Source organism: Haplochromis burtoni, unplaced genomic scaffold, assembly GCF_018398535.1.
Source record: "Haplochromis burtoni strain Fernald_Lab_line unplaced genomic scaffold, NCSU_Asbu1 Contig_73, whole genome shotgun sequence".
NCBI lineage: Eukaryota > Metazoa > Chordata > Actinopteri > Cichliformes > Cichlidae > Haplochromis > Haplochromis burtoni.
Window position 1 is genome coordinate 2269750 of NW_024582434.1, and position 19993 is coordinate 2289742.

The window sequence follows — 19993 nt, forward strand, 5'->3', positions numbered from 1 at the left end:
CTCTTAAAATATATTTTAACTCGGGGTTAATTCTTGTCCAGTTAAGTGTTTTTTCTTCTTTTAAAAGTTCTTGCCTGGTTATTGCAGCACTGCAATAGAAATATCCTAAAAGACAAACTTAACTTTTTCTTTAGTGTTTGGTAAGAAAATGTGTATTTGTAGTGCTTCTATAAGACTCATCTACTTTTTTGCACCTTTAGCAGTCATTTCAAATGCTCAGTCGACTACCACCTTTGATTCAGGGTGTGGGCATTTTGGCCAGGTCAGCAGCAAGGCATCATTGTTCAAGGACAGCCCCTGCACCTTCTTCATTGTTTGACTCTTTGGCTGACATTCATTGACTCTTCCTTTACCTGCTAATCCACTGCTGGAGGTTAGGTTCTGTAGGTTTTGATGCTATTTTGGCTTTAATCGCTTTAATGAATCACATTTCTTTCTTGTTCAGGCTGTTCTACTCAGTTTACAGATGGAGTTTTTTCTTTAATGCTTCCAGCTTTAATGGGAAATTGCGTGATTGTTGTTTCAGTATGTCTGCAGTGTGTCTATCCTGTTTTTTAAAATTATCCTTAGGATCAAATACTTGAAAATTCAGTGACTGATACAACTTTGGATATCCAATTTAGTGTTGATGTTGGATCGGTGATAAATATAACTGCAAATATCTTAAGTTTAGACTATTTATTGGACTTTTGGTACATCTTACATGGCAAACATACAAATATAAAGCATGCTATAGCTATGCCTTCTTTATATTAGTTTTATCATAACATATCAAAAAACACCTTCTCCTCATTCTCTAATCTACTAAAATTACAATTTGCTATTAAAATGTTGCTGACTTGAATCTTCTGCTTAGGTTCACCTAAAATCACCCAGTCAACTACTGCTTTGAGGTCTCAACAGCCTGAAGACGTTAGACTTGAAAGCAAAAACTTGATTAGTTTTGACCTCATAAGGCAATAAAAACTGACCTCACAGTCAATGCCTTCATTCACTGGAGAAATTTGTGCTCTGGGTTACTAGTAAGATTTGGGAGATGTGTGTTTATTCTGTTATTGTGATTCCATTTTTGACCTCCATTGTTTTGACCTCCGATGCTATGCCCTCCTGTCACTGTGCTGCAAGGACACATCAGCGGTAACTATGTCCTGGGATATGTTGTTCTTATATGGCTTACAAACCCTTATACCTTTCCTTGAATCTTCATGCAGGTGAGAATCCTCCATTCAATGTCCAGTGCCAGATAACCTCTAAATTGAAACAATTTGCTTATAAAATCTTGACTTCCTTTCTAAAGTTTGTGAGATATGGTTTGGGCATGTGCTTATAAATATAGTATATAATATAATATATATATAATATAATATATATATATATATATTATATATATAATTTTTTTTTTTTTGGTTTTTTTGAATATTTTTTTTTAGTTTTTTTTTTTTAGTTTTTTTTTAAGGGATTTTTTTTTTTTTTATATTATTACATGGTGTGCAAGAGCAGATTAATCAAAGAGCAGATGTAGTTGGTGAAAAATTTGGTAGATTTATTTTTAGAATGCGTTAGAACAAAGATGTTCATTAACATGCAATACAAATCCAACTGAAGAAAATGCAGATCTGAATGAGTTAAAATCTGTGCAAAGTATTCTTGGGAGAAGCGCATTCAAACCAGGCCGCAACTGTTATGAAACTTTCATTTATTTGTAAATTGACAGCAAACTTTTTTTTAATATTCATCCTTATTAGCCCAAGCTCTGGAAAATGTTTCCCTACAACTTTGATCTTTCCAGACCCTCATCAGGCCAACGCCAACAGTCATCAGGCCAACAGTCCATTCTCTCAACTCCAGCCAGGAGGGTCTGCAGGACATCGTGTAGCCATGCTGGAGTCGCTGAAAGCTGGCTTGGTAGGAGCAGATTATTGCCTAATTGTGCTTTTCAGAGTTGCTGTGAACTAGGGGTTGCAACAGGGCTGCATGGGGCCGCAGCAGTGGACGCAGCTCCGAAGGAATCCAACCTAGCAGGGTCTCATTGATTTGCTGAAGCAAAGGTCACCACAGTTATGCATCTGTAGGCTGAATAATGGCCACCAGAGTGGCAGCACTGGGGTCAGATCACTCAGTTTGAGTCTTCAGTCACTTTCTTGTGGTCAACTTTTTTGGCTTTTGATCATTTATAGTGTGCGTGTATGTGTGTGTGAAAAGCAGCCTGCAGATCTCATTTCCAGTTTGGTTCATCCGCTTCCCTTTTTTCCATTATGCATGCTGAGACTGGATGATCCATCTCTCGCTCTGTTTTTCCCTCTCTCTCTTTCCCTGTATCTCCCCTCCAGCACTCCACCAGCCAACCCCTGCTATTTTCACCCCACACACATCCGTCGCTGCACTTATCCAGCCTCAGACGGCTGCTGGCTCGATAGCTAAACAGATTACCCAACAACAGAGCACCTCTCCTTCTCCCTCTCTTCCTCTCCCTCTCTCCATGCACTCTTCTAGCCGTGGGTCCTTAGAGGCGGAGGGGCCCTATTGAGCGGGGCCCAGGCTCTCCACTAGCCAGGCTCTTTATTGAGGCATCTATGGGGCTTTATGCTGCTAGCGCTCGGCCTTGCCCTCGCCATCATCAATCATCCTCGGCTCCAGGGCTGCTATCACTGCCCAGACAGACGGCCAATCACAGCCTTCCAGGAAGCTCTATAGGAGATGGAGAGAGAAGCAGAGGAGATGGCAAAAAAAAATAAAAAATAGAGAATCAGTGTGTTTCTGTTGCTGCCAGTCTGATTTGATTGACATCTTCTGTACCTTCTGGGTGAATGACAACAACAGTGGACTGTGTGATATTTGATTAGATCATGAACTAAGAGTGCGAGTCATGAAAGCACATATAACCATGTTAAAATAATAATTATAGAAGGCGCATTTGTCAGCAATATCAAAGCCTTTTATGACAGATCTATATTAATCTTGTAAGAGTTCAGTATAAAAAATATTGCAAACCTATAAATCCCAAAGGAGAAAAAGGCTATTCTGACAGATTAAAAAAATCACTAATGAGTGCTGCAGCCGCACTGGAGGGTTCTATAGTAATAATGTGGGTTTATTTAAAGAAAAGTCAGGCAATTTGTATGTTAAAGCCGACTTTCCTCTTTTTCATCAAGCCTCAACAGTATGTTGAATTTCTACTCAAGGCTTAACTTTTTTAATAACGATTTTTTCCCCCCTGTTCTTTCTTTTTTTTGCCCCATCTCTTTCTCTCCGCAGCCCTGAGCTCTCATCCTGCTCCAGGAGGAATAGGCGGAATCTGATTACAGACCTATTTTACAGCAGACGCCGGGGCGCAATAAAGGGAGAGAGAGCACGGAAACGGGACTCGGCCCATCAATTAGATCTCTATTAGCAGCCAATGCAGACCTCACCTCAGGAAACGCCGGGGCTCTGAAATTAAACAATTCTTCAAGCTCGACAAGCCAGTCAGTTCTGTTGTATCTTTTAGAGGGAATGAGGGAGGGGAAGAGTCCTTACAAGAATGCACTACTAGCCTAAAATCATTAAAAGAAAATACGCTATATGAAAACAGAAATATAACCGTGGTGATAAAAGCAAAAAGAAAGATACAAACCTAAACCGAAAGTCGCTACTTATAAAGTAGAAACTATAAATTCTCATTTGAATAATAAATAATCTAGGAGGGCCATTGATGGGATTTTATATGAGCAGTAAACACGAAGGTAAAAACCACCCCAACAATGTCTGAGTAACATTACACGGCCTGTTATAGCCGAAAACATTGAAGTGAACAAAATCTTAAGTATTATATTGCAATATAAAAAATTACAGTCAGGTTTCCTTGTTACCTCTTCCTACAACCTCCTTCCGGTGTCATTAATCTCCAACTGCTGACCTGTTGACCTGAGGCGGGACAATATGTCAATACTGGATAATTAGCCGCGGCATTAAGGCCATTTAGATAGAACACCTTCATGGGCTTCTGAATGGCCATTAAATCAAAACGGCTTTTTGGGGAAATTAAAAGTTTTAGTCCACTCTAAAGATGCTGCGAGTGTGCACATAATTGAGTTTTAGTCAATGGGATGTGACATTTCCATGTTAATAGAGGTTTATTGGATGGGAGGGCAGGCAGGGATAGTGGACCAGCTCCCTATAGTTCCAGGCCAAAGCCTCCTTTAAGTTTATGAGCACGCGTTTCATTTGTTACACTTAACCTGGTAAAATAAAGACCAATATTATCGGTATGATATGGCACCCGTTGGTGAACTTAATGTCTGTCTGACACTCACTGTTTCGGCTTGAGTAGTTGAAAAATAACCTTCATGGCACTAGTGTAAAAAGAGTTTTAACATTTTTCTTAAGCGTGCGTAATACTTATCGTTCTGGTAATAGTGGCCATTAAGCTACTTAAGTTTTACTTAAGTGTGGATCAGTTAAGATCTAGCCTGCTCTTAAGCCTTACAGATTTCCAGGGTTTGGGAAAATGCAGTCGCTTTTATAGCCTAATGATTTGTGGTGATTCATTTCTGGCATGATCTGACACAAGACCATGAGTCCTCGCCTCACAATCTTCGCCTGTTTCTCAGTACTATGGCACGTATTTCTCTATTTGCTCAATCAAAGGATGGCCATTTATCATCGAGAAGGACAGCTTCGTATTTTCTACCTTGCCCGCTCGGTTCCAGGACCAAATTCAGCATTTTTATGGAAAACTGCAGTCATTTTGATTGATGAAATCCAAAGATGTCCAAAACAATCATGGAGATCCCCAACTGTGGCGCACCGGCGGGGTGCTCCAGTGTTGTCATTGTTCCGCAGAAAGAAAGGAGCGCGTCCGGAGAACACCAGGGGAAAAATCACGATTTTCAGTTCAAAAGGCCCAGAAAAGCAGCATTTCTTTACAGGCAGTGGGAAAGTGCAGGAAAACCTTTTTCCATTTGCAGACGAAAACAATACTTGCTTGGCTTTTTCCTCCTGATGCATTCAGCTATAACGACATGGTCTAATAGAAACAGGCCAGAATAATGAATTGATTATTTTACTGTGAGGGGTGATGTTATTTGTGTCTGAGCCAGCTGAATGGCTGGTGCAACACATCCCCCTGAAGTCATCCGATTTGCGCATACAGGCTCATTGTGTGTCATGTAGCTGCTAAAAGTAAAATAACTTTTCCTTAAAAGCGATTTCACATAGCCTTTATTTACCCGCGCTTGTCTTGTTTGCTGTGATTCATAATGTCACAAGAAATGTCACCTGTCTGGCCTAATTGCCACCTTCTGTTATTAATACCAGGAGTGTGACTCCCTTTTGCACCCGTGGATATAAGCCTATATTGCGTACTTAATACAGCGTCACCCAAAGGGAGATTCAATAAATCTCCCTTTAACGGCGTTTCCCCTCAAAACTCCTTCAGGCGAGTGGAGGCCGTGTCAAGATTGCGATTGTGCGCCAGTGCTTAGGACCAGCTGCTCCCAGGACAGACAAGCCCTTGTCAATTAGGCGGTGACAAGCAGGTCCTCCAACTGCCTGCAGGCGCTCCACTAGCCAGCAGTGTACAGTCCCTGCAATTAGTATCAATTTCTGTCGAGACCTCCTTGGAGCGCGCAGACACAGGCTGGGTAAATGGCCAAACATTGTCCAAATAACACCAAGAGCCACAAATGACAACGTGTAATGGGCCCAGTGTTAACCGCACGGCGCGCTGCAGAGAAAGAAAAACGTTTGAATTTAGGAAGAGCGGGACATAAACCCAGGATAGCTTTCACATAAACGCACAAACCTTTCGCTTATGACCGCCTTATTGCCTATAATTACCGTTACTATTTGCGTTGCTGCAGTTTACCCCAGGCACTGTTTATATTGGTGGAAGAATGACAACATTATTAAATATTTAATCGGAATAATCTTGTTAACTAATCACTTCTCTGGCAGGCGATGCATTCATTAATCAGTCTAATGAATAAACACAAAAATATGTTGCATGAACATTTTGCATTGCTGCGAAAGCACTTTCTGGTTTAAATGTTGCTGGTATTAGCAATTCATAGATACTTACCGCTGTTAGACTGCAGATCGCTTTTATTTATTTATTTACTGCACTAAGAAAAAAGCTGCAAATTTCTAACTACTGACTTTCAAATGATCAAACACAATGCTATTAGACCTGGGGTCTTTCCTCCCTTAATTACGATGGCAAAAGTTACAGCATGGGTCTACCAGGTTGTTAACCTCTGTATTTGATGCCTTATTTAAACATATTAATACTTCACTGATAAATTGTATGGTTCTTGTCTATAGTTATTAGCATTAATACGTTTTACGAGTCAGTAATTAATACAGATTATCTACAGACACCAGTCAGGTAGTTTTCATCACCTGCCAACTGCCAGCATCTCATTATTAGTGGAATATAACTAATTTATAAAGCATTAGCAGATGCTTTCTTTACCTTTGAACCAATGTACAACTTGGCTCTTTGCTTAAGCCAAACCGTCAGTTTTGATCCTACAAGTAAATAAATGTCAGAACAGCACTGTCACAACACTGACAACCCATAGAAGGATTGCTCACCAAGCCCCCTTTGTAAATGGTGTCACCGCAAGCAGCTGGTGGTGACATTCCCGGGCCTTGGACGCTGCCCTTTGCCCTCTGTGGGGGTTGGACTCCGGACAGGGCGGTCCAGCCATCTACACAGCTTCGTGATAGCTCGGGTCAGCAGGGCCAAGTTTCCAGCGGGAGAAGTTGGGGGAAAGTAGGCGAACAAAAACCCCGAAGCTCACCAGGCCAGTGGGATCATTAGTATGAACGTTTGTTTAACTAATTAGCAAGCTGGGCAACCAGAGGGAGGCTTGTATAGACGACATGGACGTCATATATGGCAAAGGTACGGGCATCCGTCACTCTGATTCAACAGAGGATGAATGCAGTTTGGATGATGTGGATGGAGCACACAAATCCAGCCAAGACTGCGTGGATAGTGAGCATCAAGGATCAGATAATAATCCGTCACATCGGCCAAATTATGATGCTCGGACAGTCCGTCCACTCTGTTTTATAGCAAATTAAAGAGTGTGCAACATTTAAGGGACTGACTCCATCCGTTGGCGAACAATGCGTGTGTTTTTTTTCGACGGAAGATTTTACTGCAGAGTTCAAAGTACAGGATGAGGACAGGGCAGCGCACTGAAGTTCAAGAACAGTGCAAACAGCACATGCCAACAAAAGGAGCCACTGAGCATTCAGCTATGGCAGAGCAGAAGAAGTTGGTGGGGAGGAGGCTGCGGGTCCCGCGTTAAATATGGGAAAGTTTGGGGAACGAGGTCGGCAGGTCAAGAAAAGTCAACAAGAGAGCAGTCTTGATGACAGAAGGAATTTAATATCAAAAATACATAAATCTTCAAGTGAGGGCAGGCGCATAATGGGCACAATGGAGGCGAGTGTTAGAGTCAACACAGATTTGTTGGCGATTAAATGAATCAGGCCAAGTTGTTAACATTTAACACAAAACGTTGGCACTAGAATAGAGGTTGAGCGGGATGGAAGGGGGTTTCCTGGCTGGAGCAGAACTGTCAGGGCGTGCAGAAAGACAGCCAATGTGCAGCGACAGATCTGGCGCAAGACTGCACATTTTGTGCGTTTGATATTATGCAGCAGCTTCGTTATTTTAAATTTGAACAAATAATTCCAATTTAAGTTATATGAGTGTTCTTAGACGATTTGCTGATCATTTGTGCCGAGTTGTTGGTGCGCAATTACACACTAAGTTTTAAGATTTGGGTGACTTATCGCGCGTTAAGATAAACCCACCTCAGTTTGTTGAATCATATGTCACTGCAAGGATATCGGTCATCTCGAACAATAGGTATTAATCTTCCCATGGTGTAGGAAATAAGCCTACATTTGTCTCCACTTCCCTTCTGACTGCTGTGCTACACTGGACGCAGCGCTGAGAACTCTGTCTGACCTTCGCCCTCGCCCCTGCAAAGCCCTGCAAGTTCCCCGGCAGTCGCAAACAACTCTGAATTCCATAATTCTTCACGAAAAGGCACTATTAGGGAAAAATCCTTCCTTTTTGACAATTTAATAGTGCAAACTAATCATCTGGTTGACACGGGCCATTCATCTCCGTACAGGCAGACAAAGACAAGGCCTTTTCCATAGGTTTGTCTGGATCCTGGAGTCAGACCAGCCTCTATTTTGAGATCAAGTGCACAATAAAAGCATTGTGACTGCTTAATGGCTATGTTTGCGAAGCCACCCAAAACCCAGTGTATTAAATGCATTTTTTTGTAAAGAATGAAAAATAGGCAAACGTGGACAAAAGGCCGCAGAACTGACAATAAACCTGTTTCCACGAGAAACCGAATGGTATAAAACTTTGTTTGGGTGCTTAAAGCAATCAAAACACGAAATAAAAGAAAAGATTGGGGATAAAAACTGGGCGCCACAAAATTGCTTAAACGCCTCAAGTTATGAATTCGTTTCTGAATCAATTTAGCGGTGCAGGCATTTTCCAAACATCCTCTTGCGGGAGTAACAAGACAAGGAAATTGATCCGGTGAGACCTCACCTCTCGGTGCGCCTCAATAAAAGAGACATCAGCCTCTCTTGACGACTGTATAATTTTTAATATATATGCAATAAATGTTCAATTTGTTTCCAGAAATGACGGGAAATAATAACGTCAAATTTTAAAGCCATCCATTACAACCAAACAATGCTCATGCATAGGTGCTCTAGCGCAGAGTGCTTTGATTAATTCGCATTTTGATTGTGTTTGATAAAGCAATAACGTTACGGCGCTCGACTCTGGACCATTTTACACTCCTGGAAAACAAATACGATGGTGGCTGAGTTTTGATTAAAAAATATATGTATTTCAGGATCATTTCTGAAGCCAACAGATCCTCTTTTAAAGGCTTTACTGCTTGTTGTCCGGGTGGAATCTGATAAACTTCACGAAACCCTAGGAGTGAATTTCCATGGAAATTAAGTAAATCCAATATGAAGAAACAATCTGATTGGTGTCACAGTCCTCGATTTCTGTGGTCATTAAGTGAGCAGTCACAACACCCCCCAACAGAATCTAGTTATAAATTCTGTTTTAGGGGTTGTTATTAGCAGTAAATTCATCAAGATCTTAAATAAACTAAACTTCAAAATAGTAATAGTAAACAGGCTGATTTATTAGAAAATACATAAAAAAAAATAGCCATGTGCTGTTTAAATTGTCTTCCACTCCAGACTCATACAGTCCAATAACATCGCAAATATATGATTTAGCCTGTTACATAAATAACATTTTTAAAAAATGGTGCCATAGACACATAGCTACTTTCAATACTAGTATATTTAACACCTAATAAGTACCTACAGAAATGATGAAATGGCAACTCATGCTATATTATAAAAAGTCTCTTGGGGGAAAAAGGGGCAGAGACAATTCAGTTTTTGTGGCATAATAAATGTCCCTTTAGAAATTTGATTCAGCCAGGTTACAGTCCATGCATGGATATGTTCAGATGCAGGAAGTCCAGGTAGAAGGGGGCTGAGGTCCCAGATCACTGCAGACCTTGACACAAAGTGCATTAAGTTGGCTGATCTCTCTCAAACCATTTGATTAATTCACTCCCATTCAAAACCAAGCGAGCAAGGAGTGGAGGGACGTGACCAATGACATAATAGGTTCTGTCAAACAGCCTTGCAGAACGCCCAGACCATTTGTGGTGACAATCCTGATGCCATCAGTTCCATTATAGAACCCCCATTCAAGCCACAAACAAACATGGCTTTACTTCCAAAAAAGGGGGAAAGTCAGCTTTCTGGTAGATCCCTTTTTGCTTTTTATCTCAATAGATTTTGGCTCAGTGCTAAGCGTGGACACCAGATACCCTGGCTGATCAGTAAATAATATACACTGATCAAAAAGAAAGACAAAAACCAGACCTATGTGCATCTATGCAAATTGCTCTAATTTCATATAATGTGAGCTATAATATCGATAGATGTACGTTAGACTTTAAAAAGAAATAAGGGCTCACATAATACATTTAAAATGGTTACACAATACAGTATGATTGTACACATCTCCCCTGTTACAGGAAGATAAATCTATTTAACGTTTTACCTTCCAAACAAGTTCATTTTCATTTGCCTTAAGTGTTCTGTGATCATTATGTCAATCAAAGCCAACATGTCAGGGAAGGTTTTATTTCTGAGCACTTGCATAAAAAAGGCTGGCATGAAAAAAGATTTCAGAGATTTTGCAAAATGTGATAAAACTGTTTTTAGTGTGTAAACACATACAGCAGCAGACAGTAATGGCCATCACAAACTGAGGGCCGTTACAAATGTAATGAAGAAAACACACTACATGTAAACAACAGACAAAAATGTGGTACAACTGGAGCCACTTGTCTGTTAAACAGTAGATCACATCTCCTCCAAAAGTGTTTAGCTCAAATAAATATTCCAGGTCTAAATCTCCAACAAGATGGTCCAATATCAGGAGTCAACATGCTGTTTTTGTCATTTTGCCTTATATAAGAGCAGCCTGTTAAAGCAATCATGTGTAAGATGACCACTTGCAGGATATCTTTTGAAAATTGTGCATGTTCTAATAAAATTAAGGGATAATTTGTATAACCTAAAATATTTAATCAAAAACATTTTAGTGTGCTGTTTTCTATCTTTTGTGAAAAAAAAAATATTAAGATTGTAAGAGAACCCTAATCCAAATAAAATCTGCCAAGAGAACAAAGTATATTTTAACCAGCTGACAGAAGTGAAAACAGGCACAGCAAACTCAAATAAATAACTTAAATAACTGACAAGTTACTGCAGGTAAACGGGTATGTAAATATTTGTCTTTCCTTTAGCCTTGGGGGAGATCTGGTACGCGTGTCTGACTTTATTCCGGCTTTCTTTGGGAGTTTGATTGGATAAAAATTAAGCAAAAACATTCATTTGTATAAATTGTACAACTTCACTTTTTAAACCTGAAGATATAAAGATATCATTCGGCCTCATCAGTTCGCCTAGAGGTTTCACACCCACCATTAATCACTGCAGTCATCGTGAAATAAGCTTGAAACGCATTCTTTGAGAAAAAAGGCCAGAGTCTGTTGATAACTCGTTTTATTGTTCTTTTAACCAGTCTGAGGGAAATTCACCGTGTCCTTCTTTTCCTCCCTATCAAACCAACTCTCTCTTAACATCTTCTTCCTCGCTTGTCCCGATTTTCATCCCCTTCCACGCCCTGTTTGTTTTGTCCGAATAGATTCAGAGACTAAGATGGAGCCACTACAAGCGCATTCCTTTAAGCATACACGACTGTTTATTTCTTTAAGAAGCTTTTCGCTTTGGTCTGTCACTCACACTCCTTTCTTTTTTCCCTTCTTTTTTCTCTCGAAAACTGTTGAAGAAGCTTTGAAGGAAAAGATTAAAAGCGGAATAAAGTGAGTGCGTAATGCGTAAAAGGGTGTTTCTTTAGATCAAAGACAATAGATATTGTTCTGCTGAAGTCAATTTCTGTAAGTATAATACTTGCATCGTTTTCCCTGTTACTGATAGTCGTGTCCTCGGACGATAAATAACCATAATAACACTTAAAAATCGAAATATAAGTACAGTTTAAAAAAGAAAAAGAAAAAGAAAAAAATTGAAAAAACAGATTGAAGGGCCCCACATTATGAAGGCAAGACAATTTCAAAGCTTATCATTACTTTGGCTGGCTTCCGGATTGTTTATTTTAGATTTTATTTTACTTTATTTTATTTAAACGCAGACTTACGCTGTTTGTGTTATATTATATTTTTTTCTTACTTTTTAGGGAAAAAAGTCGTGTCATATTTTAAGCTCGGGGCTCCTAACCCACAGAACTCGACCCACAGAAGAGGAAAAAATCGAGTAAATTATTCGAAACTGCGAGTTTGTTGGTGCTGGTGTTTGATCTCAAGGGGTTTCTAATCATTAAAATGTTTAAAGGCAGTCTGGCTTTCTAAAAGCCAAAATCGTGATAAATATAAAACAGTAATGATATTGTCCTATAATATATTTGTCCCATTTGCTTTCAAACGATAACGTTGAGATTTCAATAACCTTCACCTTTAGAAAGCTTCCTCAGCTGGTTCTCATCCACCCAGCAGCAATGCGGGACTTATACTGGTATCATTAACGTCCCCGAAGTCCCACATTTCTGCAAAAACATCGACATTATAATTTTTGTGACATATTTCTCTCTGCGAAACTTATCAAATACCCGCTCCATTCTTCCGTGGGAGCTCGGCCAAATTAAAAGTTGGCCACATAATGTTCTCTCATTTAAATTCTCACCTTGAGCTCTCTAGTGACTGGTAATGGTCCGAGAGGAGCTGACACCTAAAAAAATCATCAAGGTCTAGTCTCAGTGTACGCTATCGTTCGGAGAGTTCTGTCATGCCCAAAGAAGAAGAAAAAAGATAAAATAGTAATAACGTTTTGAAGCAGGCAGGCAGAATCATCAATTAAACATAGAAAATGCATGCAAGGCAGGGCGCTGCAGCCTTACTTACTCTGTGCTGTGCTGAGTCTCCGCAGTTTAATTACAAGCCCTAATTTCCGATCGCAGATAGTGTCAAAAATCTGCGACTATTTCTCAGAGATTCCCTTTAACAAGTGGAAACTTAGTGTCCTCCTGCACCATTTTATACATGATGAGCCGTCAGTAATGGGATTATTAAACAAAAACGTTTCAGGCGCTGGCGTTAACCTTTTTTAATGCCTAATTAGGTTTTGCAAAGAAATAATTAGATTCTACAGTGCTTACACTGCCTATATTTTCAAATGGCATCTGCAGCAAACACATCATCCTGCGACACTCGTGCCAATAATCTGCGGACATATGCGCCACAGCAGCAGTCAGATGCAAGATTTTAAAACATGATGGGACCAAATAAGGTGCACTTAAAGCTAAAATAATTTTCAGCACATGCTATAGGCCAACCTGCAGCAGAAGGATGCTCTGGTCGACTGCGCCCCCTTGTGGTAGTAGATTTAAGGTTCACCATTACTGAAGGAGATTGGTTAAAGGGAAAAAATAAATTCGATATTGTTATTGTCTAATAAAAAGCCCAGTAAACCTAAAATTTTTAATCCAAGCAGTACCGTTTCTGAGCAGTGCTAAGGCTAAAATAAATAAATACCACTGAAAAGAGCTCTGTGAGGACCATAATATGGGCGTTGACTTTGACGCAGGCGCAGTTTTTCCTTTAAACGGGCATAAGAGGTGCTTTTTAACAACACCAATATCGTTACTAATTTTAGATAACGTTAGACTTCCATCTCCTAATTGTTTTGTTATGACATATAACATTTATAACATTTTTTTGCACATGTCGAGGAGCGTGTCAGGCTACATTTCACTGTGTGTTATACTTGTATAACTATGCATGTGACAAATAAAGAACCTTGAACCTTGAATAATAGCATATCTTTGGTGCCAGACAGCAAAATGGACAATAAAGATGTATCCTCTATATGGGGAATAAATAAACAAAAATAAGTTAGTATCTCTTTCTATTCATAGAAAAAATAAATAGAAAATTATTAAATTAAACAAAATATATATATATTTTTTTTTATTTATTTTTATTGTTAAAAGATACACACTGCGTTTGAAGTACTTCTAATCTTTCGCTTCGTGGTTTACCCTCATGCTATGTTCCTAGCTTTCCATGTTCATGTCACCTCTGAATATTTCGATTTTGTGTATATCACTAACGTAAAACTGCTTTTAATGTTTTCGTTTTTGGTTATCATGTTCTGTGCGAAACCTACGTAGTTTTTGATTTATTACAGCTGTTTATATTATATATCCTTTTTTATTATTCACTGTTCTTTAATTTCGAGTTTGAGCTTTCAGTATTGTTTATATTGGGGGGAGTTTACGGAATGGATTTTGTCGTTTCACTTCAGTTAGAATGCTTTGGATGTATAATTTTAGTTTAGTCTTCATTAGTTCAATTGTAGTATTAGTCGTTTAATTGCCTACAGCCTAATATGGAGGGTATCTGTCAGGAGCACAATTTTCAATAAACATATAAAACAAAGCTTCATTAGGTACATTAAGACAGTTTTTGATATATCGCGAGAAATAGCGTACTTCCCGTCTTACGCTACAAGGTCAGCTGATCGTTTACTAGAGTAGTTCCCAGAGTGCCAAGCTTCTGCCTGTCACGTTAACCGGTTAGCACGCGACGTAAATCAACGCTGTAGCGCTGGTAAGCAGAATGCTTTATTATTGTCATATATAGGGTCAGGTGTAGCTATTAATTAAGTCTTCTTTAAACTGCCAGGCGACCTAACGTTGACAAAGTAATCAGGGAAGCATTCACGTACGACCTAGGTAGCAACTATTAGCTGAGGCGGTAGCTGACGTGCTAGTAACGATGGTAACAGAATATTCTAGATACACCTGCTGCTAAACAGCGTTAGCCTTAATAAAATACACACAGGGCTGCCTTATGATAAATTTGCAGTCATCAGTCTGGGATTTAACAGCAGTATCTGGATATTTTAACCATTTGGCCTTATAGTGTCTGTTATTAACAAGTCATTACCAGCATAAATTAGCACATCCGCCAGCTAGCTACCGGTATATCTTTCCTTTAGAGGGAATGATCGTTGTTAGATTCCATGTGTCCCATTCATATGTAGTTTGTGCTTACAAAGGTTAACCATTTAATCGTCCCGATTTTACCTTAGCGAATAGATCATCTAAGTGTCCATCTCCAGCGTCAGTTAATAGATGAATCCGGAACCTTTGTGAAAGTTAAAATTTACCAGTATATGGTGAAAGATTCATAAGGCCAAAGGTGGCCTCTTTTGTTTGTTCATCAGACTAAAATCTAAATGAAGCCAGTTTAAAAATAACAAAGGATGGAAAAAACTAACCGAGTGAAACACAAAAGTTGTGGTTTCAGCTTGAAAAACTCAGAATCAATGATAATTAATGTTACTAATTATTTTACCTTTGCAATCAGTCATTTTTATGAGATTTCTGTAGAATAATTGACAGATGTCTGGTGGAAGATTTATGTTTTACAGCAGCTCTTGGTGATACAGTTTGTCAATGGTTTTATATTGACATATATTTTGTTCAGGAAGCTGATGAAACTCAAGCCAGAGAGTGAAAATCATCATTGAGGAAGGGATGATATTTTCATCACTTGTACTCATGTCACACTGTTGTGATCGTGTGATCATATGTAATTGCTAGACAATATTATCGATTGTCCATTTAATCACAGGTGACCTGAAATTTCAATGAGCATGTAAAAACAGTTAGGGTTACTTCTAAACTTGAATTTTTTTCCCCCAACAGAGAAACCAGCACCCCCAAAGATGGCTGATGCAAACCAACAAAACCCTCCGCCGCAGCTAGGCCCTGTGGTAGGTTGGCTGCTTTAACTCTGTAGTTCAAATATTCCAGTATTATTGTGCCCAAAGGTGTACTCTGATTGTACACATCCTGGTCAGAAAAAAAAGAAAGAAAATGGTGCTTCATTTTCTGTTAATTGTTTCATCAAGAACTTTTATCAGATATTTTGAAGAAATTGGGAACAGTTTTGCTGAGATTTAAGATATCTTGAGCCCCTTACAAAATGTATGTGCTATGCATAGTTTTGACTGAACAGTTTACTTTTTTTAAATTGATATTATTTATTTGAGTGCTTTAGCCCTAGATTGTTTTATTTTCTACATATAATTGGAATGATTTCATCCCAAATCTGTAATTTTGACACCCAAACGTGTGTGTTTATCTTAGGGGGCAAGTAGAGTAGGGATGTGTGGCATGTATTTCAGTGCTGTTTGCAAGAGTTGGATGACCTACACTACCAATCATTCACTTGAGTAACATCAGTTGAATGAGGATGACCAGGATGAGTTGCAGCTGCCCCCTGACTTTTGAAGGCAAGGCGGTAAAATTAACTTGTAGATTGCATTAAGATGCTTTTTAGTTTGGCTGAATTTTCTATGCTAGCCACTGAGAGAACCTGACTGTAAGTTTAAAGTCAGTAAATCTGCTACCAGTATATATGAGAAAAATGGAGACAAGAACAAGGGATTGGTTCGGTTTAATGTTGAGCATCTTTGTGTCTCTGCAGCAATTTCTAATGAGCAACAAGCTGGAAACTGCAATGTGGCTGTCACGACTCTTCACTGTCTATTGCTCTGTAATGTTCATTCTACCAGTTTTGGGGTGAGTTCACTGTGCAAAATCATCTAATTATAAATGTCAGTTAGCTTTAAAAGTAATTGTAATCCAGCCAAAATCAGCATTTGAGTCTTTGTCACTGCTTGTATATTTCAGACCCTATGCAGCAGCTAACTTCTATCAGAGAGCGTTGTTAGCGAATGCCCTCACCAGTGCGCTTCGTTTACACCAGAGGCTTCCACGCTTTCAGCTGAGCAGAGCTTTCTTGGCCCAGGCTCTGCAGGAGGACAGCTGCCATTACCTGCTCTACTCACTCATCCTGGTCAACTCCTACCCCATTACAAGTATCCTTTCATTATGAGCAAGTCTGCAAGATTAAATGGAGATGATAGCATTGCTACATACATTATGTGTTTTTTAGTTTTAAACAATAAACTATTTCACTGCTATAGTTGGACAGACATTTACTTGTTGCTGCAGTTTTTTTCCAAAGACAGTCTGATAGGAGTCCTTAAAGGGTTCAGACCTGCAGTATTACAAATCAATTAGTCTTAGCAGTAAAAGATTTAGTTTTTCCGTAGTTGGAATCATGCTCCCTTATTATTGTATTATTTAGGAGGAAGTTGGTCTTTTTTGTTATTTAACCTTAACCTTCTTGTCCAGTGAGCATCTTTCCAGTTTTTCTTTTTTCCTTGCTTCACGCAACTACCTACACAAAGAAAGTTCTTGATGTAAGTATGAGTCACCACAGTGACTTATTGAAAATTACTGTGAAATCAGTTTAAACATTATATAGCCACAAGATGGGATATTGGTACCAGCCAGACCACCATGTCTGAGGCAGCAGAGTAGGTTTGTGGTTGGGTTCACACAGTTGCAACAGAGCAGCGCTTTACATGGCTGCTCTGCTCGTGTGTGTGTGTGTGTGTGTGTGTGTGTGTGTGTGTGTGTGTGTTTGAGAGAGATTAGACAAATGAGAAACACAACGTAAAGAACTTTATACTTAACTGTTACAGTTAAATTGAACTACGAACGTATAATGTACCATTAAGCGACTTAAAGTCTGGAGGCTAATGATTTTTAATGCGTTTTCCTTCACCTTTTACTTCTTGCACCCACTGCTCATTTCAAAATGTTGATTTGCCAAAGCTTTAATTTCACTTTGTGACTGTTTTCTGTTTCTTTAAGACCATGGGCCCAAACAGCATGATGTTTATCCGGGGTCTCCTGGACAAACTGACAACTAATCAGCAGAATATCCTGAAGTTTATTGCCTGTAATGAGATCTTCTTGATGCCAGCAACTATTTTTATGCTGTTCAGGTATGCTTACAACTGTCAGCGATTTCTTTTTCTGAAGACCAATTGTAGCATCCCTAATCTAGAGATATGTGAATATTGATTAGTTGCAGTGACTGTTTTGTGGTTATTGTTGTGTTAATCTCATAAATATCTATCAGTTTTCTCTTAACAAATGCAAGCCCTTCTTTGTAATCTTAATACAGAGTGTCCAGTTTTCACATGTTCATGTCAATAATATTTTGTCAACAGTGGCCAGGGGAGCCTATTGCTGCCTTTCATTTATTACCGATTCCTCACTCTGCGCTACACATCCAGAAGAAATCCGTATTGCCGGTAAGACTTTGAATTATCCGTTATTGTCACATAGCAACATGGTGACTCAGTGTTTTGCGCTGTTGCCTCACAGCAAGAGGCTCTGGGGTTCAACCAAGGACATGGCCCTTCTGTTTAGAGTTGGCATGCCCTGCTATTCAGAAGGTACAAAGATTAGATTAAATTTGATTTCAATACAATCCGAGTGAAGTACTTTTCTTTCTATCTCAGTACCTTGTTCACCGAGCTGCGAATTCTTTTGGAGCATTTCATCATGAAGCCTGCCTGCCCTGCCTTCTTCAGGAGGATGTGCCTCAGCAGTATCGCCTTTATCAGCCGCCTCGCCCCCACGGGGGTTTGATTACACTAAATTTGTTTTCCTCATGTTTTGTTTTTCAGTAAGATGTACGATGTGACTTAACTTTGATGGGGAAAGACTTTGCCATCAATGGAAGGAACCGTTTTTTTTGAATGTCAACTTTACAGTCTGTGCTCCAATTTTTGTGTATCTGAGTGCAGCTGAAGACCAGCCAGTAATGCACTGAAGGCTAATGCTGATATTTGCTTTTCCATCCTTTTAATGTGACCTCATTGAAGCGGTGGACATCCTGTTCTGTTACCTTGGATGGGCCGAGCACATTAGCTTGACATCAGCTGGGTTCCCTGTTTATCGGCTGTTATCATTCTTTCCTTTCATGTCTTATTTATTCATTAAAATCACTTATTATATAATGAAACATTAACATTCTCAGATTAGTAAATTAATGAACATGTGTTTATAAACAATGGATTATGATCATTTCTTTAAATAATCATATTGTACTTTTTCAGTTTCCAACTATGTCTGATTTGTAAAGCATCCAATGCTCTTATGTGTCTAAAAGCCTAAATATTAAATGTATTCTATCAATGCCATTGACTCACATTTCAGCAACATGCAAAATCTTATGTAGCTATGATGTCAAAATGGATGTTAAACTGAGAAAATAATCTGCTGTATTTTATAGGATATTTTAAGGTACCAGATGTTCTGCTGTATGATTCACAAATGGAATAACTTGCAGAAAGCATGCCATACTTATGAATGCACCCTGACCTCATTTCTCAGTTTAAAAGCTGTTTTGATTTTGAGTCATTCATTTTTTATTAGGCTATAGGTTTCTTGCTTAATGCATGCCCTGGTATGTTTTTCTTTCCCTGCCATGTTAATTGTGTTTACTTGCCTACAGACAAACCACATTTTTATAATGAGAATAAAGTTATCTCCTAAACAAACATAGTGTTGAAGAATGCTAATTGGGTTTGGTACCAATAATTTCTTGTATTATAATAGTTGACTTCAATATGAACAAATCCTAATAAGGATTTATTTATGCCTGTTTTTAATTGTTATTCAAAGCATAGGTCTAATATAAAAGTATTTATCACAGATAATTTCAGTGTAATTGTATATTGTTTCTCACTAGAGAAATGTGAGTTAGTGAATAATTGTTCAGACCATATGAGTACATTGTTTTTAAGTGGTTTCCAATTAAACCTAAAAACAATTTTACATGTACATATCAAATACATCTTATAGACACACTGCACGCCATTTATCTGGGATATATTTGCAAAAAACGATGTGTGATATTTATGTGTCATTTTAAAGAAGAGTTCTTTGATTTTATGATGCAACAGATATTTATGTGGGAGAGTAAAAAGAGCTTGTGCTTTCATTTAAATTCAGACACGTACTCTTCCCTGATTACTCCTGACAACACCAGTTAGTCATCTGAAAGCACAAGAAAGAAGACAATTTTCAAGAAAACTCTGACAAGATACCATCACTAAAACCAAATTTGAGTTTCTCTACAGTATGTGCCAGCATTTGTGTAGGTAAAGGACTGTGTTTATTAATGGTGTAAATGAAAAAATATATGACTATGACTTTTAAGTACCTTCAACATTGACATAATAAATGTGTCACTATAATTAAATGGTGTTTTATGTTTAAAAATGAGAGGTGCCAAGAGGGTCTGGATAAGTAGTAAATTTTCTATTTCCCAAAAATAGAGAAAGAGTAAAAGTTGGTACAGATCCTTGAGTAAAAACTATTCAGTTGTTTCCAAAGCTTTGAAAATTCAAAAGGCTAGTGGGATTTTTCACATTACTGGCAGAATGGCACACTTAAGCCACTTTT

The 19993-nt window shown here is 38.7% G+C and overlaps 1 protein-coding gene and 1 long non-coding RNA gene across 4 annotated transcripts; one reads left to right on the forward strand and one right to left on the reverse strand.

Annotated features, from left to right (window-relative positions):
• Positions 1-1495: 1495 nt before the first annotated feature.
• LOC102288652 lies at positions 1496-12859 on the reverse strand. Of its 3 annotated transcripts, none has more exons than XR_315928.2 (3): positions 12555-12859; positions 12337-12433; positions 1496-2688 (listed from the first exon to the last, which is right to left on the reverse strand). It is a non-coding gene; the product is annotated as an uncharacterized LOC102288652 (long non-coding RNA). The 3 variants fall into 3 exon arrangements; XR_006054512.1 differs by having other exon boundaries at positions 12109-12433; XR_006054513.1 differs by lacking the exon at positions 1496-2688 and adding an exon at positions 2709-12199.
• A 1294-nt stretch (positions 12860-14153) lies between these two features.
• On the forward strand, positions 14154-19086 carry tmem33 (transmembrane protein 33). The gene is made up of 8 exons (XM_005924097.3): positions 14154-14261; positions 15365-15432; positions 16149-16243; positions 16355-16542; positions 16862-16929; positions 17387-17520; positions 17749-17832; positions 18043-19086. The coding sequence occupies exons 2-8, from the start codon at positions 15385-15387 to the stop codon at positions 18170-18172; spliced, it is 747 nt and encodes a 248-aa protein (XP_005924159.1). The 5' UTR covers positions 14154-14261; positions 15365-15384; the 3' UTR covers positions 18173-19086.
• Positions 19087-19993: the final 907 nt, after the last annotated feature.

Coding starts and splice junctions, on each gene's coding strand:
- tmem33 (XM_005924097.3), top strand. CDS start 15,385: ATGGCTGATGCAAACCAACAAAACCCTCCGCCGCAGCTAGGCCCTGTG. Junction 16,543..16,861: donor CAACTCCTACCCCATTACAA/GTATCCTTTCAT, acceptor CTTCTTGTCCAG/TGAGCATCTTTCCAGTTTTT. Junction 17,833..18,042: donor AGAAGAAATCCGTATTGCCG/GTAAGACTTTGA, acceptor TTTCTATCTCAG/TACCTTGTTCACCGAGCTGC.